The sequence below is a fragment of the Myotis davidii genome, unplaced genomic scaffold (genome assembly GCF_000327345.1).
Source record: "Myotis davidii unplaced genomic scaffold, ASM32734v1 scaffold93, whole genome shotgun sequence".
In the NCBI taxonomy this organism is placed as follows: Eukaryota; Metazoa; Chordata; class Mammalia; order Chiroptera; family Vespertilionidae; genus Myotis; species Myotis davidii.
The window spans coordinates 2,159,437-2,178,153 of NW_006292095.1; the positions used below are offsets into that span (position 1 = coordinate 2,159,437).

General features: G+C 52.3%; 1 protein-coding gene across 13 annotated transcripts in view; it reads left to right on the forward strand.

Annotated features, from left to right (window-relative positions):
- ANK1 (ankyrin 1) overlaps positions 1 to 18,717 on the forward strand; it is a 203,346-nt gene that overhangs the window by 138,729 nt on the left and 45,900 nt on the right. For 7 of the 13 annotated variants that reach the window (XM_015565192.1, XM_015565194.1, XM_006765542.2 and 4 more), the window contains exons 10-23: positions 68 to 265; positions 1,599 to 1,697; positions 2,119 to 2,217; positions 4,547 to 4,645; positions 6,009 to 6,206; positions 6,778 to 6,876; positions 7,693 to 7,791; positions 11,817 to 12,014; positions 13,705 to 13,803; positions 15,828 to 15,926; positions 16,171 to 16,269; positions 17,354 to 17,446; positions 17,873 to 17,945; positions 18,615 to 18,638. In XM_015565192.1, the coding sequence (XP_015420678.1) occupies positions 68 to 265; positions 1,599 to 1,697; positions 2,119 to 2,217; positions 4,547 to 4,645; positions 6,009 to 6,206; positions 6,778 to 6,876; positions 7,693 to 7,791; positions 11,817 to 12,014; positions 13,705 to 13,803; positions 15,828 to 15,926; positions 16,171 to 16,269; positions 17,354 to 17,446; positions 17,873 to 17,945; positions 18,615 to 18,638 (1,576 nt within the window). The remainder of the gene's footprint in view (positions 1 to 67; positions 266 to 1,598; positions 1,698 to 2,118; positions 2,218 to 4,546; positions 4,646 to 6,008; positions 6,207 to 6,777; positions 6,877 to 7,692; positions 7,792 to 11,816; positions 12,015 to 13,704; positions 13,804 to 15,827; positions 15,927 to 16,170; positions 16,270 to 17,353; positions 17,447 to 17,872; positions 17,946 to 18,614; positions 18,639 to 18,717) is intronic. The other 6 variants (XM_015565193.1, XM_015565197.1, XM_006765543.2 and 3 more) reach the window with 1 other exon arrangement.

An 18,717-nucleotide genomic window follows, 5' to 3' on the forward strand; every position in this document is an offset into this window, starting at 1 on the left:
CCCTGAGTTGCCGTGTTCTGTCTCCAGAAGCCTTTGTGATTACTTGTTTTCTTCCCTCTCCACCCAGAACGGCTTGTCCCCAATTCACATGGCGGCTCAGGGAGACCACCTTGACTGTGTTCGACTTCTATTGCAATACAACGCAGAAATAGATGACATCACCCTGGATCACCTGACCCCCCTCCATGTGGCAGCCCACTGTGGCCATCACAGAGTGGCCAAGGTCCTTTTGGATAAAGGGGCCAAACCAAACTCCAGAGCCCTGGTGAGTGGGAGGCTGTTGGAGAAGGTGCCAGAGGGACAAAGACCAAGGGAGGCAGGACCAGAGCTGCTTGGCTGAGTCTCCAGGGAGGGCCACTGACCTGGAAGGTGTCAGTGCATGCTCACGGGGCATGGCGGTGCACAGGCAGGACAGTGACCCCTGCTGACAGCAGCCCCAGTAACAGGCTGAGATCAGGGGAGGTGTTTGGGCCCAGGATCCCTGACTCAGGAAGCAGAGTTCATGGTTTGCACCTGGGGCTGAGGGTGCCACTCCATCTGAGCTGGGCCCAGAGCTGAGGGATGGTGATTTCTTAGAGACTGCCTGGCTTTATATGTTCTGAGGGTGAATGAAATGGCCTGGATAAGTACACATCCTTCCTCTGCAGAGTGTTCATGCGGCTCTCAGAGGTGAGTTCAGGCCTAAAGCTAATCCCCTCCTGGGTGGTTCAGGGACCTGGGTGGCTGGAGCTCTGCCCAGAGCCTGCCCCGGACCCCCTCTCTAGAGAGAGAATTTGGAAGGCAGAGTAGCCTCCAGAGACTGCAAGGATGGTTCAGTCATTCATTCAGAAAACTCTCATCAGGCTTGTACCACATGCAGGGCACTGTTCCAGGTGGTCAGAGTTTCTCAGCCTCAGCACTGTTGACATTTTGAGCCTGATACTTTTTGTGGCAGGGGGGCTGCCGTGTGCACTAAAAGATGTGTAGCAGCATCCCTGGCCTCTACCTGCTAGGTGCTAATAGCATTTCTCCTCAGTGGTGACCATCAAAATCTCTCCAGACATTGCCACATGTCCCCAGGGTGGGGATGGGGGAACACCCTCACACACAGACATATTTAAGAGAACCACTGCCCTAGGGGTACAAAGCACCAAAAAACACCAGCGAATAGACAAAAACAAGCAAGCAACTATCATTGCCCCGGTGGAGTTTCCGCGTTAGCGTATTACTTTAGGGCAGAGCTGATGCACAGAAATCCGTTTTACTAAACATGAGCATCAGCCTCTGAGAAGAGGAAATGCGATTGGCTTCGCAAACACACTCTTCCGTGTAAATTTCCCCTCGAAGAGACTTTAAACAGCAGGCTCTTTCAGTGCATCCAAGAATATGATTAAATTTTTAGAAAAGGTTTATAGACAACATGCTCAGGAACGTGCCTGGTGCCTGAAGTGAGAGCCACATGCCTCTGCAGTGATTTGCAGTAATTGACGTTCTGGTCTGTGGGGAATTGCTGACAGGCTGGGGCAGAGGCTGCTTCCCACTCAGCAAGGTGGTCCGGGTGCCCCTTGGGCTGGCATGTAAGCGCCCGCTTGTCTGTCTCCCTTTGTGCGGGGCTGCAGAATGGCTTCACCCCCTTACACATCGCCTGCAAGAAGAACCATATCCGGGTCATGGAGCTGCTACTGAAGATGGGAGCCTCCATTGACGCTGTCACCGAGGTAGGAGAAACTCTGCAGGTGAGCGGGTGGCTTCCCCCCACAGTTTCCTCCCATGGCCTCCTGAAGAGTTGTCCTGTGTAGCCATGTGTGGCCACAGGAGTGTGCGTGTGCATGCAAGTCTAGACTGCTCCAAAGAACATATCGGGGGTGACTGAGACAAGGGAACCTGTGTCAAGTCTCAGGGAGCTTTCCAAGATCAGAGGCAATTCTTTGTTGTAAAAGTGGGCAGAATCATCCTGTAGTAAATGATGTTTTCCCTCCAGCCACTTTCCTGGAAATGAACCCATCTCATGTAACCCCCTTTTCTTGGAAAACTGGTCTAGAGCAGCTGGAGGCAGGAAAGCCTCAGCGACATCTGGCTGTCTCTTCTTCGGAGGAGTGGGGAAGACCTCTCCCTTCTCACTCCTCCTTTCCGTTCCAGTCCGGCCTGACCCCCCTCCACGTGGCTTCCTTCATGGGGCACCTGCCCATTGTGAAGAACCTCCTGCAGCGGGGGGCATCGCCCAATGTCTCCAACGTGGTAAGCCTGTGGGACAGCAGGGCTCTCTTCTGGACTCCAAGAGCTCAGGGCCGCTTACACACTGGCCAAGGAGCCTCAGAGGGCCGCTTACACACTGGCCCAAGGAGCACTCAGAGGGCTGCTTACACACTGGACCAAGGAGCCTCAGAGGGCCACTTACACACTGACCCAAGGAACACTCAGAGGGCCGCTTACACACTGGCCCAAGGAGCCTCAGAGGGCCGCTTACACACTGGCCCAAGGAGCACTCAGAGGGCCGCTTACACACTGGCCGAAGGAGCCTCAGAGGACCGCTTACACACTGGCCCAAGGAACCCTCAGAGGGCCGCTTACACACTGGCCGAAGGAGCCTCAGAGGACCGCTTACACACTGGCCCAAGGAACCCTCAGAGGGCCGCTTACACACTGGCCGAAGGAGCCTCAGAGGACCGCTTACACACTGGCCCAAGGAACCCTCAGAGGGCCGCTTACACACTGGCCGAAGGAGCCTCAGAGGACCGCTTACACACTGGCCCAAGGAACCCTCAGAGGGCCGCTTACACACTGGCCGAAGGAGCCTCAGAGGACCGCTTACACACTGGCCCAAGGAACCCTCAGAGGGCCGCTTACACACTGGCCGAAGGAGCCTCAGAGGACCGCTTACACACTGGCCCAAGGAACCCTCAGAGGGCCGCTTACACACTGGCCGAAGGAGCCTCAGAGGACCGCTTACACACTGGCCCAAGGAACCCTCAGAGGGCCGCTTACACACTGGCCGAAGGAGCCTCAGAGGACCGCTTACACACTGGCCCAAGGAACCCTCAGAGGGCCGCTTACACACTGGCCGAAGGAGCCTCAGAGGACCGCTTACACACTGGCCCAAGGAACCCTCAGAGGGCCGCTTACACACTGGCCGAAGGAGCCTCAGAGGACCGCTTACACACTGGCCCAAGGAACCCTCAGAGGGCCGCTTACACACTGGCCGAAGGAGCCTCAGAGGACCGCTTACACACTGGCCCAAGGAACCCTCAGAGGGCCGCTTACACACTGGCCGAAGGAGCCTCAGAGGACCGCTTACACACTGGCCCAAGGAACCCTCAGAGGGCCGCTTACACACTGGCCGAAGGAGCCTCAGAGGACCGCTTACACACTGGCCCAAGGAACCCTCAGAGGGCCGCTTACACACTGGCCGAAGGAGCCTCAGAGGACCGCTTACACACTGGCCCAAGGAACCCTCAGAGGGCCGCTTACACACTGGCCGAAGGAGCCTCAGAGGACCGCTTACACACTGGCCCAAGGAACACTCAGAGGGCCCCTTTCACACTGGCCCAAGGAACACTCAGAAGGCACCTTACACACTGGCCCAAGGAACACTCAAGGGCCGCTTACACACTGGCCGAAGGAGCCTCAGAGGACCGCTTACACACTGGCCCAAGGAGCACTCAGAGGGCCGCTTACACACTGGCCCAAGGCGCCTCAGAGGACCGCTTACACACTGGCCCAAGGAGCACTCAGAGGGCCGCTTACACACTGGCCCAAGGCGCCTCAGAGGACCGCTTACACACTGGCCCAAGGAGCACTCAGAGGGCCGCTTACACACTGGCCCAAGGCGCCTCAGAGGACCGCTTACACACTGGCCCAAGGAGCACTCAGAGGGCCGCTTACACACTGGCCCAAGGCGCCTCAGAGGACCGCTTACACACTGGCCCAAGGAGCACTCAGAGGGCCGCTTACACACTGGCCCAAGGCGCCTCAGAGGACCGCTTACACACTGGCCCAAGGAGCACTCAGAGGGCCGCTTACACACTGGCCCAAGGAGCCTCAGAGGGCTGCTTACACACTGGCCCAAGGAGCCTCAGAGGGCCGCTTACACACTGGCCCAAAAAGCCTCAGAGGGCCGCTTTAGCCAGTGATCCCTAGATGTCCTCTCTGGGGACAGAGTAGAATTCTCAGAAGAGCAGAAGCTTCGGACTTGGGGAGAACGTCCATATATACTGACACTTTCCCAGTTAAACTTGTCACAACATCTGCAAGTTTTGGGGGATGTATGTTGGACAATAATTTAGGAACATCTGTGTTATCTGGGAATACATTTGCAGTTTTAAACATTCATGAGCTCTGAGGTTTACCTGTGTGTATACTTAGAATACACACACACACACACACACACACACACACACACACACTGGGCATCAGCAGCCTGACGGCTGAAGGAGCTGCTTGCTGGGGCAACTCCACCTCTTGGATGGAAACCTGCCAACCTTCTCCAGGCTCACGCTTCAGAGCCCTGCGTGTGCCCTTGGGGAAACCCAGCATGTATTAACAGGTCTATAATTTCGTTATTTTACAGAAAGTGGAGACCCCGCTACACATGGCAGCCAGGGCAGGGCACATGGAAGTTGCCAAATATCTGCTCCAGAACAAAGCCAAAGTCAATGCCAAGGCCAAGGTGTGTCCTGGAGGCGGGAAGGACCCTGGGACGCAAGCTATTCCAGCTCCATGCGGAGAAACCCATGGCCTGGCCGCAGTGCTGGTGGCACAATGATTCCCTGTCGTTCCCGTGGCCACCGCACTGAACACTCGGTCCTGCCTGGCAGGGGTTCTGACAAGGCCAGAGACGGGCTTGCTCAGAGCTACGTGTCTTCAGGATGATGCAAGTCCAGGAGTGTGGCTGGCCTGCAGCGCTTATTGGGCTGAGAGGGTTTCATGGTGGTTACAGTCGTGGTGTACAAAGAGAAGTGACTTTTTAAAGAAAGTGTTGCCAGTGAAAATCGGTCAGGAATGACTTGATCTAAACACGGATGCCTCCCCCTTGTTGGAAAAGGCATTTCGAGGGGCCGATGGGAGAAGAATAAGACTAGCTGCTGAGTCAGCAAGTTGATTGGCTTTGGCCAAGACCAGACTTTCCTACCCCACAGGTGGCAGGGGCTCTGCTTAGAGTTAAGACTCTGGTTTCTGGTTGGGCCACGTGAGGGAGGCCTCCCCCTCCCACACTACTGGGCCCAACAACACAGAGACCTCACCCACTGAACCCCTTCAGCATCAGGCATGAACAGGAAAAGTTGGGATGGGGTGAAGAAGTCATCTTTCCTCTTCAGCAGTGTAGACTCTAATGACCCTTGGCATAGAGAAACCCAAAGCAGCATCAAAGAGGTAGATGTAGTGTCCACTCAGATTGGGCTGAACGCGGTAATCACCACTACAACTTGTTGAGAGCGTATCACCTACCAAACACTGTGTGAAACATGTTATCCACACTCTCTGCTTGATCCTAGCCATAGTCCTAGCACAGTGATGGCGAACCTTTTGAGCTCGGCGTGTTAGCATTTTGAAAAACCCTAACTTAACTCTGGTGCTGTGAAACATATAGAAATTTTTTGATATTTGCAACCGTAGTAAAACAAAGACTTTATTTTTGATATTTATTTTATATATTTAAATGCCATTTAACAAAGAAAAATCAACCAAAAAAAATGAGTTCACATGTCACCTCTGACACGCATGTCATAGGTTCGCCATCACTGTCCTAGGAGGTTGATATTATTATTCCCACTTCACAGATGGGAAGGCTGAGCTTTGGGGCAAAGTAGGTAGAAATAACTACTCACTTAAGTGGTTGTTGAAAGGATTGAATAAGAGATAGCATATTGGTTTCTGTAACTCAGAGGTGTGATTTGAATGCCACCTCTTTATGTAACTAGCTGTGTGACCTTGAGAAAGTCACGTAACTCTCTGGGCATTCTTTGTAAGGTGAAGCTTTGGATTAGTTAACCTTAGTAGCCCCTCTTCTTCTTTTCCACTCCGGGTTCCAGGATGACCAGACCCCACTTCACTGTGCAGCTCGCATCGGCCATACAAACATGGTGAAGCTCCTGCTAGAAAACAGTGCCAACCCCAACCTGACCACCACTGCCGGGCACACCCCCCTGCACATTGCAGCTCGAGAGGGCCACGTGGACACGGCTCTGGCCCTGCTGGAAAAGGAAGCATCCCAGGCATGCATGACCAAGGTACAGCCTCCTCCTCCTGTTCGCCAGCAGCGACCACCCCACTCACTGCTGGGCCTGGGGGCAAGGGAGGGCATTCCCACCTGATCCTCTGGTTGCCTTAATTGTGCTGAAAGCGGGGCGGTAGGGGGGGAGGGGGGCAGCACCCCACAGGACTGGCCACCATTTGGAAGCCTGATATGTCCTGGTTCTCTCCCAGAAAGGCAGTGGACTGTAGTTTCCCATTCAGCCTTCATCCATTTATCTCGGAATCGCTATTGGCTCAGCGCCTGCTCTAGACACACCAGCAGGTTCTGGGATATTAGAAGGAGTAAGACTCAACCCCTGCCTTCAACGAGCTAATGGCCGAATCACAATGAAAGATGGTTTTCTGCTCACCAGGACAAGGGGGGCTGGGGGTGGGGGAGGAAACCTACTGATTCCTGCGGCCTCTCGGAGGGATCAGGAATTCCGGTCCGTTATTTGACGGGTGTCTCCACGCTTGTTAAGGAGGGACACCTCCTCTGGCCCGGCCCTTGCTCCAGGGAGGACGCCTGTGGCTCCCGTGGCTCTGACAGCCTGTGTTTCTCCTCAGAAAGGATTTACCCCTCTCCATGTGGCGGCCAAGTACGGGAAGGCTCGGGTGGCAGAGGTGCTGCTGGAGCGGGACGCACACCCTAACGCCGCCGGGAAGGTGAGTGTGCCCTCGCCTCCCCCTCTCGGGTTAGAAGCCTGAGCAAAAGGTAAACTCACTCCTTGTGAAGGGCGTGACTTGCCTGCGCCTGTTTTATCCATCTTCTCCATGGGCAGCTATCAGAGAGAATGACCTTCAGGAAGACTGGTCTTTCCGTCAAAGGCCTTGACCTTCTGGAAAGACCCGGTGGCCTTCGCTGAGCCAGGGTGCTGATGGCGCTGCCCCATCGGGCCCAGCAGGAGTGAGGAGGTGGCCCTGGGTCTGGCTGCTTGTGCCCTTAGTGACTTCTGATCAAGATTGGTTCTGGAATGGTTTTGTTGTTGTTGTTGTTAATCCTCACAGGAGTATTTTATTTTCCCCATTGATTTTTTTTTTTTTTTAGAGAGAGAGGAGGTGGGAGGGAGGGAAGGAAAGAGAAAGAGAGAGACACATTGATTGGTTGCCTCCCACACACGCCCTGACCCAGGTATGTGCCCTTGACCGGCAATCAAACCTACAATCCTTTGGTCCATGGGCAAATGCTCTAACCACTGAGCAACCCAGCCAGGGCATTCTGGAATGATTTTAACCAGATTTTACCTGCGTAAAAGAAGTGACATGCACTGGGGGGTAGGGGAGGCCAGGGGATTGTCAAGGGCGGGGGAGGGGGGGAAACAGGACACATATGTAATACCCTTTGTAATACTTTAAGTAATAAAATTTAAAAAAAAAGAAGTGACATGGACCCCAGAATGGTGCTGCTATAGCTAAAGGGATCTCTGAGAAGTCCACTGAGTGAAGGCTGTTCTCTCTGTCGTGTCCCCCTTCCCCCCGCAGTACGGCCTGACTCCCCTGCACATGGCCGTCCATCACAACCACCTGGACATCGTCAAGCTGCTGCTGCCGCGGGGCGGCTCCCCACACAGTCCTGCTTTGGTAAGCCTCCCCGACCGCCAGCAGGAGCCGGAGAGCAGCTGCCTGCTTCCTCCCGGGAGGGCTGTTCCAGAAGCAGCCAAAGGGCTCCGGTGTTTGCTTTTATTTTTGCCTCAGAAATCTCGCCTCACTGTCTCAGCTCAGCTCTCCCTGGAGCATATTTGCCACTGTTTAGGGACCAGGAGTGGGTGGGAAGTGGGTAACACTTCGTAGCATCAGGTTACCTCACAGAGGTGGATTCTTTTTACACAATAACCTGTCCCCGAAGCGCCAGTGTCAGCTGAGTTTTGCACGTGGGCCACCCAAGGTCAGCACGCACAGGCGTCTCCACGTGTGGCCCGTCTCCGTCAGTCTCGTTCTGGCGCAGTGACCGCACATTGAGAAATATGCGGGGCTGTGAGTGAACTTGCCGGAACCTTGAAGAAAGGGACCTATTTTGAATGTGAATATTCACACCCCCTTCTCCCCCCAAATCTATTCCTCTTGTGCGTTCAGACTTTTAGGTCGTGGTGGTTTTGAACGAGGCACAGCCACGTATGTCACATGTAGACATGTTTCTGGTGTGCCGGCCTCCTGCAGCCTCTGAAGCGCCTGCTCAGGGCAGCAGCCTCATGGCCACTTAAGGGAACGGAGGAAAGGGAGCTGACAGCCTGGCTTATGTAAGACCAGACTGGCGGGTGGGGGTGGGGTGATGCAAGGTGTTGGGAGGAAGCTGGACAGAGGATCACTTTTGGGGACAGGCTGCCCCCTGCGGGACGAGAGGGTCGCTGTGGGGCTGGTGGCCGCACTAGGAGGAGGGACCAGGAGCGGGAGCAGGGCTTGGGTCAGAACACAGGCAGTCCCTGCGTTCTGGAGCTCACCACCCACCATCCGATAGGGCGGCCACGACTCGGAAGGATAATTTCCGGGGGAGCAAACCTCAGTGCTCAGCCAAGCAGCAGGAGTGTGCAGGCTGCCTCTGAGGAGGGAGCTGTCAGGTGCGCTGGTGTGCGGGTCCAGCTGACACCTGGGGATGCAGGGCAGTCAGGGACAATCAATCAGTTCTGTTTGTCTTCCCTCTTCAGAATGGATGCTCCTCTGAGTTTTCCAGCCTCCCTGTCCTGCAGACAGTGTCTCCCAAGTGCCCCTGTCTCCTTGGGCTCCCGTCCCCGCCGCTGTTGTAGCAAAGCCCACGTCACTGTGTAGACAGAGCATGCGGCCCTGCTCTGATGTGACTTACTCCTGCATCTAAAAATAAAAAGCTGGGCTCCCCTCCTCCTTCCACCCCCTCCTTCTAGCAAAGAAACCAGGGCCAGGTTCATGGTATTTAAAGAGAGATTTATCCAGGCACGAACGCTGTACAGATGGGTTTTGTTTCCATGGCAAAAAATAGTTTACCAAGTCGTCTGGCAATTTTGTAGAATTTCTCATGCAAATCTCTCTGCACCCAAACCAAACCCTCCCCTTTCTAATTTTGATGCTAATGTTGTTCTAACATTTCGGCAGCTCTCTCTCTCCAGTGGGCGTGCCTTCGGATGAGCTCATTTCCTGGGGAAAGCAGAGCCTTTGACTGGCACCTTGCCCTCCCTAACCTCTCCCTGACTCTCCTGCCTCCTTGCTCCTTGTCCTTGTCACCTACAGGTCATTCACTCCCTTCAGTCCTGGTTTCGGGAAAGCTCAGAGGGGCAGTCCCTGTTTTGAGACGGACAGTTGTAGCTCAGCTGTAACCTTGGTCACCTGGCAGCCAGAGCCACCTCCAGGGCCCGCTTGCCCTTTTGGCGGGACAGGGTACTGTCCTTGCCAGTGTGACATCACAGCTGCCCAAGAGCCTGGGACTCCTAACAGACTTTCATGTATATATACTTCAAATTGCTCCAGTCACTGTCCTCTGTACATGAACAGAAGTCCTAGTAATCGTTGCTTTTATGTAGTGACTGCCTGCTGTGGGCCGGGCACCCGGCTGGGTGTTCAGCTGCCTCCTCCTAGCCCCGCCTGACAGCTGTGCTGAGCAGACACCCCCCCCCCCCCCCCCCCCTCATCTGAGAGACAGTGAGCTCCGTTTGGGGATGGCTCCAGAACTCAGGCTTCACGCACTGAACCGCAGCTCTTTTCGTCGCTCTCTTTTGATATAATACAAAATTCATTTTGTGTAATTACCTTTATTATCATCAAAATGCCATCTTGTTATGGGAAAACAACCTACAAAGAAGAATTTAATGTTTTCTCGTAACGTAATCAAATTAAAAAGGAGAAACACTCCAATGAATTATCTTACATAATTATTTAAAGGGAATGATTTGTTTAATTCAATTTCGTTTTGGGGGGTAAGTTACAACTTTTCATTTCTCCACAAAAACCCACTTGGCAGATGGCTCTGCCCCTGACCCCCAGTGCTATACAACTGTATTGGTCAGCACCCCCGCCACGACCCCATTTTTCCTATTTTCTCATCAGTGATCCTGGCAGAATCAGAAATGTTGGTTTTTCCAGTAAGACCGTGGCTGGCAGGAGAGGCTCCGTTCTCTGGGACAGCGTGAAGCATGCTGGCCAGGGTGGGGGGCCCATATGCCTTATGCCATCTGCTCTGGGGCTGGGTGGACATGTGCTTACGCAGTCATGGTCCTGCTCCGAGGCCCTCAGGCCTGGCATCCCCACGGGCCCTGAGTACTTTGGGACCATGATCCTCAAAGTGTGGCTCTCGGACCATCGGCATCAGCATCACCGAGGAGCTTGTTAGGAAGGCAGAATCTTGGGTCTCCCTAGAGCTTCTGGGTCAGGATCCGCATTTTAACAAGACCCCCGAGTGCTCTCAGACACACTGAAGCGTTAGAAGCGCAGCGCCCGCTGGAAGAAGCTGGGATCTGGAGCCAGAAGGCCAGGCCCGGGCCAGCTGCTATTCCATTTGCTAGGTGACACCGGATAAGGCACTTGGCCTCTCAGAGAACTGGCTTATTTATCCACAAAGTGAGGAAATAACCAAAAGGCCTACATGGTGGCGGTGACGCTCAAGAGGGACGATGTGAGTGAAAGTGGTTTCAATGGGGACGGTGACGACCCAAGTCATGGCCACCTGCCCGCAGTGGGGTGAGGCGCCTACTCCTGAACGTACATCTAAGCACTGCTTCCTTCACTGAGAAAGCCCTACCACCGAAAAGAAAAGGAAAAAGAAAAGCCGGTGGAATAAGCTGACTTTGGGGCCAGCTCCTTCCTTTATCTCATCGTGGACTAAACACTCCTATGGGCCATGCCAAGCTTTATTACTCTTACATCTTTAAAAAAAAAATATATAGCCCGCAACCCTGGCCTGTGCCCTGACCAGGAATCGAAGCGTGACCTCCTGGATCATAAGTGGATGCTCAACTACTGAGTCGTGCCAGTTGGGAAATTACTCTTACATCGTAATTTTGGAAAGTGCCTTCAAATATTATTGTATTTGATCTATTCAACAACTTTGAGAACAAGGTAGATGTTATTATCCACCTTTCGTGGCTTAAAAAATACAAACGGAAGTCCAGACGTTGCTGACGGGCTTGCATGCATGGCACGGCCAGTCAGAGCGGAGCAGAACCGACTCCACGTCTCCAAGTCCCTTGCCAGGCGCCTGTCCTCTTCCTCCACCTGCCTGAAGCCGGCAAGCCCAGGGCACAAGGAAAGAAGGGCCCTGCTGCTTTTCCTTTATGAAATGTTGGGGGGTTGTTCTTAAAGCAGGAAGGATGGAGGGGGAGCCTTGTATTTTCTCACTTACCTCATTTTCTCGGGGTTCCATAGGCAGCCTACTTGCACCCCAGCATCTGTTAGTGAGAGCACTCCCTGCACAGCCGTTGATCAGAGTCTGATAGAGAAAATAGGGGGTGAGAAAATGAACCATAGACTTGGTTCGTTTGTTTCCTGAAGTTGCCCTCCTGGGTGACACCTGCCCTGCTCGGGGGGAAGGAGGATGTCCAGCCCGCCAAGGTCCAGGTCTCACCCCCCGCCCCCCAGAGGATTAAATGTGAGGCAGGAGCTCACGTTGTCTGCTCAGCATCCCTGGAACCATTCTTGTGTTTCAGAACGGCTACACCCCTTTGCACATTGCTGCCAAGCAGAACCAGATGGAGGTGGCCCGCAACCTGCTGCAGTATGGGGCGTCCCCGAATGCAGAGTCGGTGCAGGGCGTGACACCCCTTCACCTGGCCGCCCAGGATGGTCATGCAGAGATGGTGGCCCTGCTACTCTCCAGACAAGCCAACGGCAACCTGGGGAACAAGGTAAACAGGGTGCCTTCCGGCTGGCCCTGGGGTCTCAGTCATGGTTTAGTGTTAGCTAGTGGACATTATGTCTGAATATCGGGCACCCCCTGGGGCCCAGGTTCTGAATTAGGTGGTGTGTATGTGTGTGTGTGTGTGTGTGTGTGTGCGTGTGGGCGCAATCCTTACAACAGCCCTTTGTAGCTTTTATCTCAGTTTTATAAGTGGAAAAAAACAAACAGCGGATTCAGAGAGGTTGCATATTCCCAAGGTTGCCTGACCCCGAGCCTATCTGATGCCAACGCCTGTGCTGACTCCTTTTAAAGAGATGGGTTCAAGAATCAGCAAAAAGGTCAATAATAAAATCCACAATACACATTCCCAAACAGAAGCCAGTATTGCATCCAGGAATACATTTAGTAATTTGGTACTAGCTATTCTTTTTCAGTAGGGAGGATATGCTTTTAAATGCCAATCTATGCATGAAAGCAGGAGTTCTCAATCCAGGGATTACTAGCATATGAGTCTGAAACTTTCAAACGTGTACACAACATTTTGGGAGGATGGGCCTGTGAGCACTTTTCTGGATAAAGTCTTCATGGTTTTCCTTGGCCTCTCCAACGGATGCATGACCCGAGAAAGACTAAGAGTCACTTCTTTTTAAAAATAGTTTCATTGAACTCTAATTCACATCCTGTAAAATTCACCCTTTTGAATTGTACTCTTCAGTGGCTTTTGGTATAGTTGTAGAATTGGGCAGCCATCACCACTATCTAATTTAAGAACATTTTTATCACCCCAAAAGGAAACCTCATACCCATTAGCTGTCACTTCCCATGTCTACCAAACCCCCCAGTCCCTGGCACATCTGTCACTATGAACTTGGCCTATTTGGGACCTTTCATACAATACGCAGAGCTACTTCTTTAGATGATAAATGAACATAATACAGCTTCAGAAAAGCGTGCGTTTCCTGACATTTTGGGGGAGTGTGCACAAATCAAACGAGATCTCTGGTGCATGACTCTCCTCATGAGAAAGCTCTGATGAGAAATCCAAGAATACGGTGTTTTTAGTCCCAGCAAGAGAGCCTCTATCCTTTCCACAGTGCAACACTGGCTGTGATCTAATCACACGCTACATTTCAATGGCACATCGTGCTTTTCGGTGTGTTTTCATCTTTCTCAAGTGATCTTTACTTTGCTCTTGAAATAGATCGGTGCTAATCCATATCTTCTAGATAAGGAAATGAAAGGCTCTGAAGTTCATCTTGAATCTTGGGAATAGGGAATGTTACAATTGGAAAGTATACATAAAACTCCTCTGGTTCAGAGGTCAGCAAACGGGGACCTATTGGCCCAATCCGGCCCACCACTTGTTTGTGCTAATAAAGTTTTATTGGAACACACATGCCCCATTTGTTTATGTGTTGGCCATCCCTGCTTTCTCACTGTAACTGGCCGGGGTGGGTAGTTGCAAGAGAGATACAAGCTGAAAATATTGACAATCTGGCCCTTAATAGAAAATGTTGCTGACCTCTGACTGACTTTAACCACCTCATGTTTTAGAGAAGGACACGCAGGCTCAGAGCTGGAGGAGCTTTGCTGGTCGGTGGCCGCAGAGCCAGGTTCAGCTCCCAGGCCTCAGCTCTTCCATTGCGGCCTGGGACTCTTTACTGGCTACAAGATGATGCAATTCTTTTTCTTTCCAGAGTGGACTCACCCCCCTCCACCTGGTGGCACAAGAAGGCCACGTTTCAGTGGCAGACATGCTGATCAAACACGGTGTCATGGTGGACGCCCCCACCCGGGTAAGGCTCCCCTCCCTGCCCTGCGTGCGCCCATCGCCCTGCCCAGTGCCTGCCTCCCTCACGCTTCAGAACTGACTCCTCCTCGGAGCTTAGAAACGCCAAGGACGCAGCGACATATTCTTCTCTGCCCCTTCCTAGGGGTGGCAGTGGAGTTTAAAGACACCAATCCTCATTGCCTCACTTTCCAGTTGGGAATTTTGAAGTTTGCTAACCTTTGAGCCTCTATAGTGAGAAACTGAGAGGAACGTTTAATCATGATTCCAAGACCATCTTACTGGTACATGAGCCGGGTGTCAAAATGCCAGGCTTCCCAGGATTCACTGGACAATTCAGCCTTTTATTCCAGCGTTCAGTCGAATGCAGCTCAGCTTTTGTGGACCTTTGTGTGTGCAAGATGCTCTTTGAAGTTACTGAGGATAACCGTGCACAGTCCGGGCGGTGAATCTGCCTCGAGGCATCTGTGGCTTAGTGTGGGCGTGACTGTCAGAGGCCAGAACGGACAGCCTAACATGATTTCCCGAGTAAGAGAGGCCCCAGAGAGCCACTCGAAGCACCAAGGAGGAGAGGGTTTCCATTTGGTAGAAGAAGGAGGCTTCGCTGAAGAAGTGGCATTCTATTCCTTTTTGTCGCAAAGCAGCTGTGTTAAAGAAGGGACAGTGTGACACCCCTCCAACCCCCCCACCCCACCCCCGAAGTTCCACAGGAACACCAGTCAACAACATGACGTGAGGCCTTCCCTGAGAAAAATCTGGAAACTCTATTTTATCCCCAGTTGTTTGCAGCCTCAACAGGAATCTGCTTGAAAACCAAAGATGTTCTGGATTTCTGAGGCTTCTTTTGTGGGCCCAGTTTAGCCTTTTGGGGCCCTGGCCTGAGAGACCCTATTCTGTGGGTTAGGACCTGGTAGGTCCCTAAGCCATATCATTACTTGGGGTTCAGCGTAGGGTCTGTGTCGACATGGTGTCTGAAATCTGGCCCCGGCCCTTCAGGGACACTTAGACCACAGAGCTCAGAGGGCCTTGGCTTGTCGGACTTTGGAGGGAGCACCAAATTATTCAGCAGAACAGAGTCCTTGAAAATAAGCTTCTTTGTAGCCAAAATGCAAATGAATAAGTACCCAAAGCCCACTCATTTCAAACAGTGACCAGTTCCTATAAAATCCATTACACTGCAGCTCAGCGACGTGGACAGCCTTTTGGGGGAGTTTGCAATGGGATTTCCCACCTTTCTAGTGCGAATATATCTGCTCTTATCCAAGTCACAGTGATCTCCATGCCACCAGCTGTACTCACCTGAGCCCCTTCCCAGCAAAGGGCCTGATGGCTGACCCCCTCAGCAGAGCCTCTCTCGGCTTCTACAACACGGGTCTTCTGCTTTCCTCCCCCCTCCTGGCAGGTCCTCCCTCACAGTCCTCTTTGGTCTCCCTCTGTGTTGCCTCAGCACATGGGCCCCTGTTTCTCTCTGTGCATGTATCCTAGGTGACCTCTCTGTGTGTATCCTAGGTGATCTCGCTCCTCTCCCAGGCTTTAACTCCTCATAGGTGTCTCCTCGCCTAGAACTCTTCACCGGCCCCAGCAGTGCTCTGGCTGCCTGTTCCAATCTCCCCCCGGCTCCCCACTGGCACCTCAGACTTCACTTGTCTGACACTGAGCCCTGTTCCCTCCCAGGCCAACGGTACCTGACTGGCCATGGCCATACAGCTTATACCTCATTGCAGCTGTCAGCCTGCCAAAGGGTTTCCCTATCCGTTCTCTCTCTCTCTCTCTCTCTCTCTCTCTCTCTCTCTCTCTCTCCCCCCTCACCCAAAGACATTGATTGGTTGCCTTCTTGTATACGTCCCGAACAGGGACTGGACACAACATTTTGGTGTACGGGATGACACTCCACCAACAGAGCCACAGGCCAGGGCCATGCTCTCTTTTCATCAGCTCTGCTGTGAGGATTTTATTAATGCACAGCTTATAGAGGCTCTTGGTATGCCCCGAAGCCCTGCTGGTCACCCGTTCTCATCTCTTGCTTTTCAGATGGGTTACACCCCCCTCCATGTGGCCAGTCATTATGGAAACATCAAGATGGTGAAGTTCCTGCTACAGCACCAGGCAGACGTCAATGCCAAGACCAAGGTAGAGGATGCCTGAGACCTGCCTCCTATATTAACCCTTCCTAAGTGCCAAATTAGTATGCAGCCAGAGTGACTCTGGGCTCCCTCGGGGCTCTGCCACAATTCTGAGCTGTGACCCTGGAGGAGGAAATGGGGAAAATGCATGTTCATGTTGCATGTGGAAGATGGATAGACGCTGTGGTGTGTGGGCAGGTCTTTCTCTCGGAGCTCACTAATCCTGCCAAAATGTCTACCTCGCCTTACAGCTAGGATACAGCCCCTTGCACCAGGCGGCCCAACAGGGACACACAGACATCGTGACCCTGCTTCTCAAAAATGGTGCTTCCCCAAACGAAGTCAGCTCGGTGAGTGCCCACCCGGTTCCTGATTTCAGACAAACTGTGCTCCTGGACGGCGGTGTGAGCCTTAACCACAGGATCTCGGTCTATCCTTGCTGTGTGTCTGGGGCCTGGATGGGCTGCTGTACCAAAAAGTCGTAGCTGCCTGGGTCCCCCAAGGCCAGGGCGTGCTGTGGTTAGATTCTCCTTCTGGTGAACTGAGGTTATCTTTTTAAGCACCATTTACCCTCCCCCCTGTATTTTTGCTTAAACGCAGTTGTTGAAACTCTCTCTAAAATATGTGAAGCTGCTTTCAGTGTGGTACAGTGAACACCAAATGCCCTGCGTGGCTCATGACGTGGCAGGGCCTCAGGGCCGTCCTTAGCAACGTCGGCGGTCGTTGTTGAGTGTGACCTTCCTCGCCTGACAATGCACAGTTGTGCTAGGTCATCTCTAAGGCTGCTTACAGCTCAGAGAGTGTGCGGACTTTTGATCATGGATGTGGTGCTGAGAGCCTAACTGTGGAACGGGCTGAATCTGTGGGGGCCCGGGACACATTCTAGAACTAGAGAACTTAAAAGAAAAAAAAAAAGCCTCAATATCAGTTTATTCTTGCTTCGATCTTTCTCCTAAAATGAGTGTAGAGAATACATCCCTCCCCTACTTCTGGTAATTTGTGGTTTCTGATTGGCCTGAGGGAGTTTGTTGAAGTATATGGGTGACTTTAACCATCTTATTGCTCAGTTACTGATACCCAAAGAACCGGTGTTCAGAGCAGTGAACAGCATTGCCCTGTGGCCTCATCTTCCTGGTGCCTTCCTGTCTCATTTCTCCCCAGTGGGCTCCCTCATGGAAGGTTTTGACTTGTCCTGGCAAAATTTCCCTGCTCGTGTGTCAAGGTTCTTGCACTCATCGCTATAGAGTTAAAGTATCCCTGCCCTCCTCTCTCCCATATCTGGCTAACGTCTAGCACATGTCTGGACTCACAAGTGTGCAGGGGTCCGAGGTGCAATCTGTCCACCTAGAACCCTCATAGCGGTCAGAATGTGAGCTGTCCTCCCAGACGCCATTCCCTTGTCTGATCGCGCCCTCTCTCTGCTGTTTTCCCCAGAATGGAACCACGCCTCTGGCAATAGCCAAGCGCTTGGGCTACATCTCTGTAACAGACGTGCTCAAGGTTGTCACAGATGAACCCAGTGTCGTGGTATGTCTGCTTCTTTGCATCCTCCACCCCAAACACTCGGCCTGACTGGGTGCCCCTATGGGTTGGTTACTCTCAGAGCTGGCCCTCTTCTGGTAGAAAGAACCAAGCCTAAAGGTGGGAGGGTCTTCTCCGTCCGATGGAGTTGCGCTGCCACCTAGTGGTAGGAGGAATTGGGGGCTGACCTAAAGGGGCAGCAGTAAGACGGGCTTGGGGCAGTCACTAGGTCATGGGAAGCGGTGTGTCATGTTTATCTCCCCTGTGATTCCTGTCACACTTCGGCTTCCAGGCTGACAGCCTCTTAGCTCTGATTTTTTTTTCATTTGGGACAAAGCTCCTTCCCTCCTCCTTCCTGTCTCCTTGGTCATAACCAGGTAATTGCTGTCTGTGTTCTATTTGGGTTGAATTCTCTGCTTTTTCTCATTTTAGTTAGTCAGTGACAAGCACCGGATGAGTTTCCCTGAGACAGTAGATGAGATCCTGGATGTTTCTGAAGATGAAGGTAAAGTCTGGGAATTGACATAAGCCGGGGTACAGTCGGGGGACACGTGGGCTCTGAGCACTCCCCGAGTGCTTCCTGGCCCACTCAGGTGTGTGTCCCTATAGCACAGCACAGAGCCTTGGGCCTGAACTGAAACCAGAGAGAAACTGCTGCTCAAAGATGTTCTCTGCCCTCAGAAATACTTCATTAATTTAATTTTTTAGAAGGAAAATCTACTTCTTGGAGATTAAAATACAACATCCCATGACGTTTCATAAATATGTGTTTGCATATATTATGCGTAGACTATGATTCTACTCAGATCAATTATCAGAGCTGTAAAGAACTGCCATAAAGTTCTGCCTGGTGCTTTCCTTGAGCAAACAGCAAGCTGTTTATCTTAAAATCTGTATGAATCTGTTTAATAAGCTGCCCTTCTGACCTTCTCGGGGGTCAGAAAGTTTGGGGGTATATCCATTTTCAACTTCTGTGAACCAGGTGCTTGTACGGAAAAAACCCTCGGATGTCAGCAGTTGGACTGGACTGGGTTATCTCTCTGGCCCTTGAATGAATAACTTTGCAACTAGATGATTAAAGCTGTGCTTGTGTCCCCTGTGGGGTGATATGCCTCTCGCTTTAACTGACTGCAATCCTGTCCTTTCTTAAACTTGGCTCTTCTTTGCTTTCCAGGAACCGCTCATATATCTATAATGGGTATGAAATACTTTCTGTTCCCTGTGGTCCTTTCTCACAGTGCATTTCACCCCAAGCAATCCAAGCTCTCACTAATCCA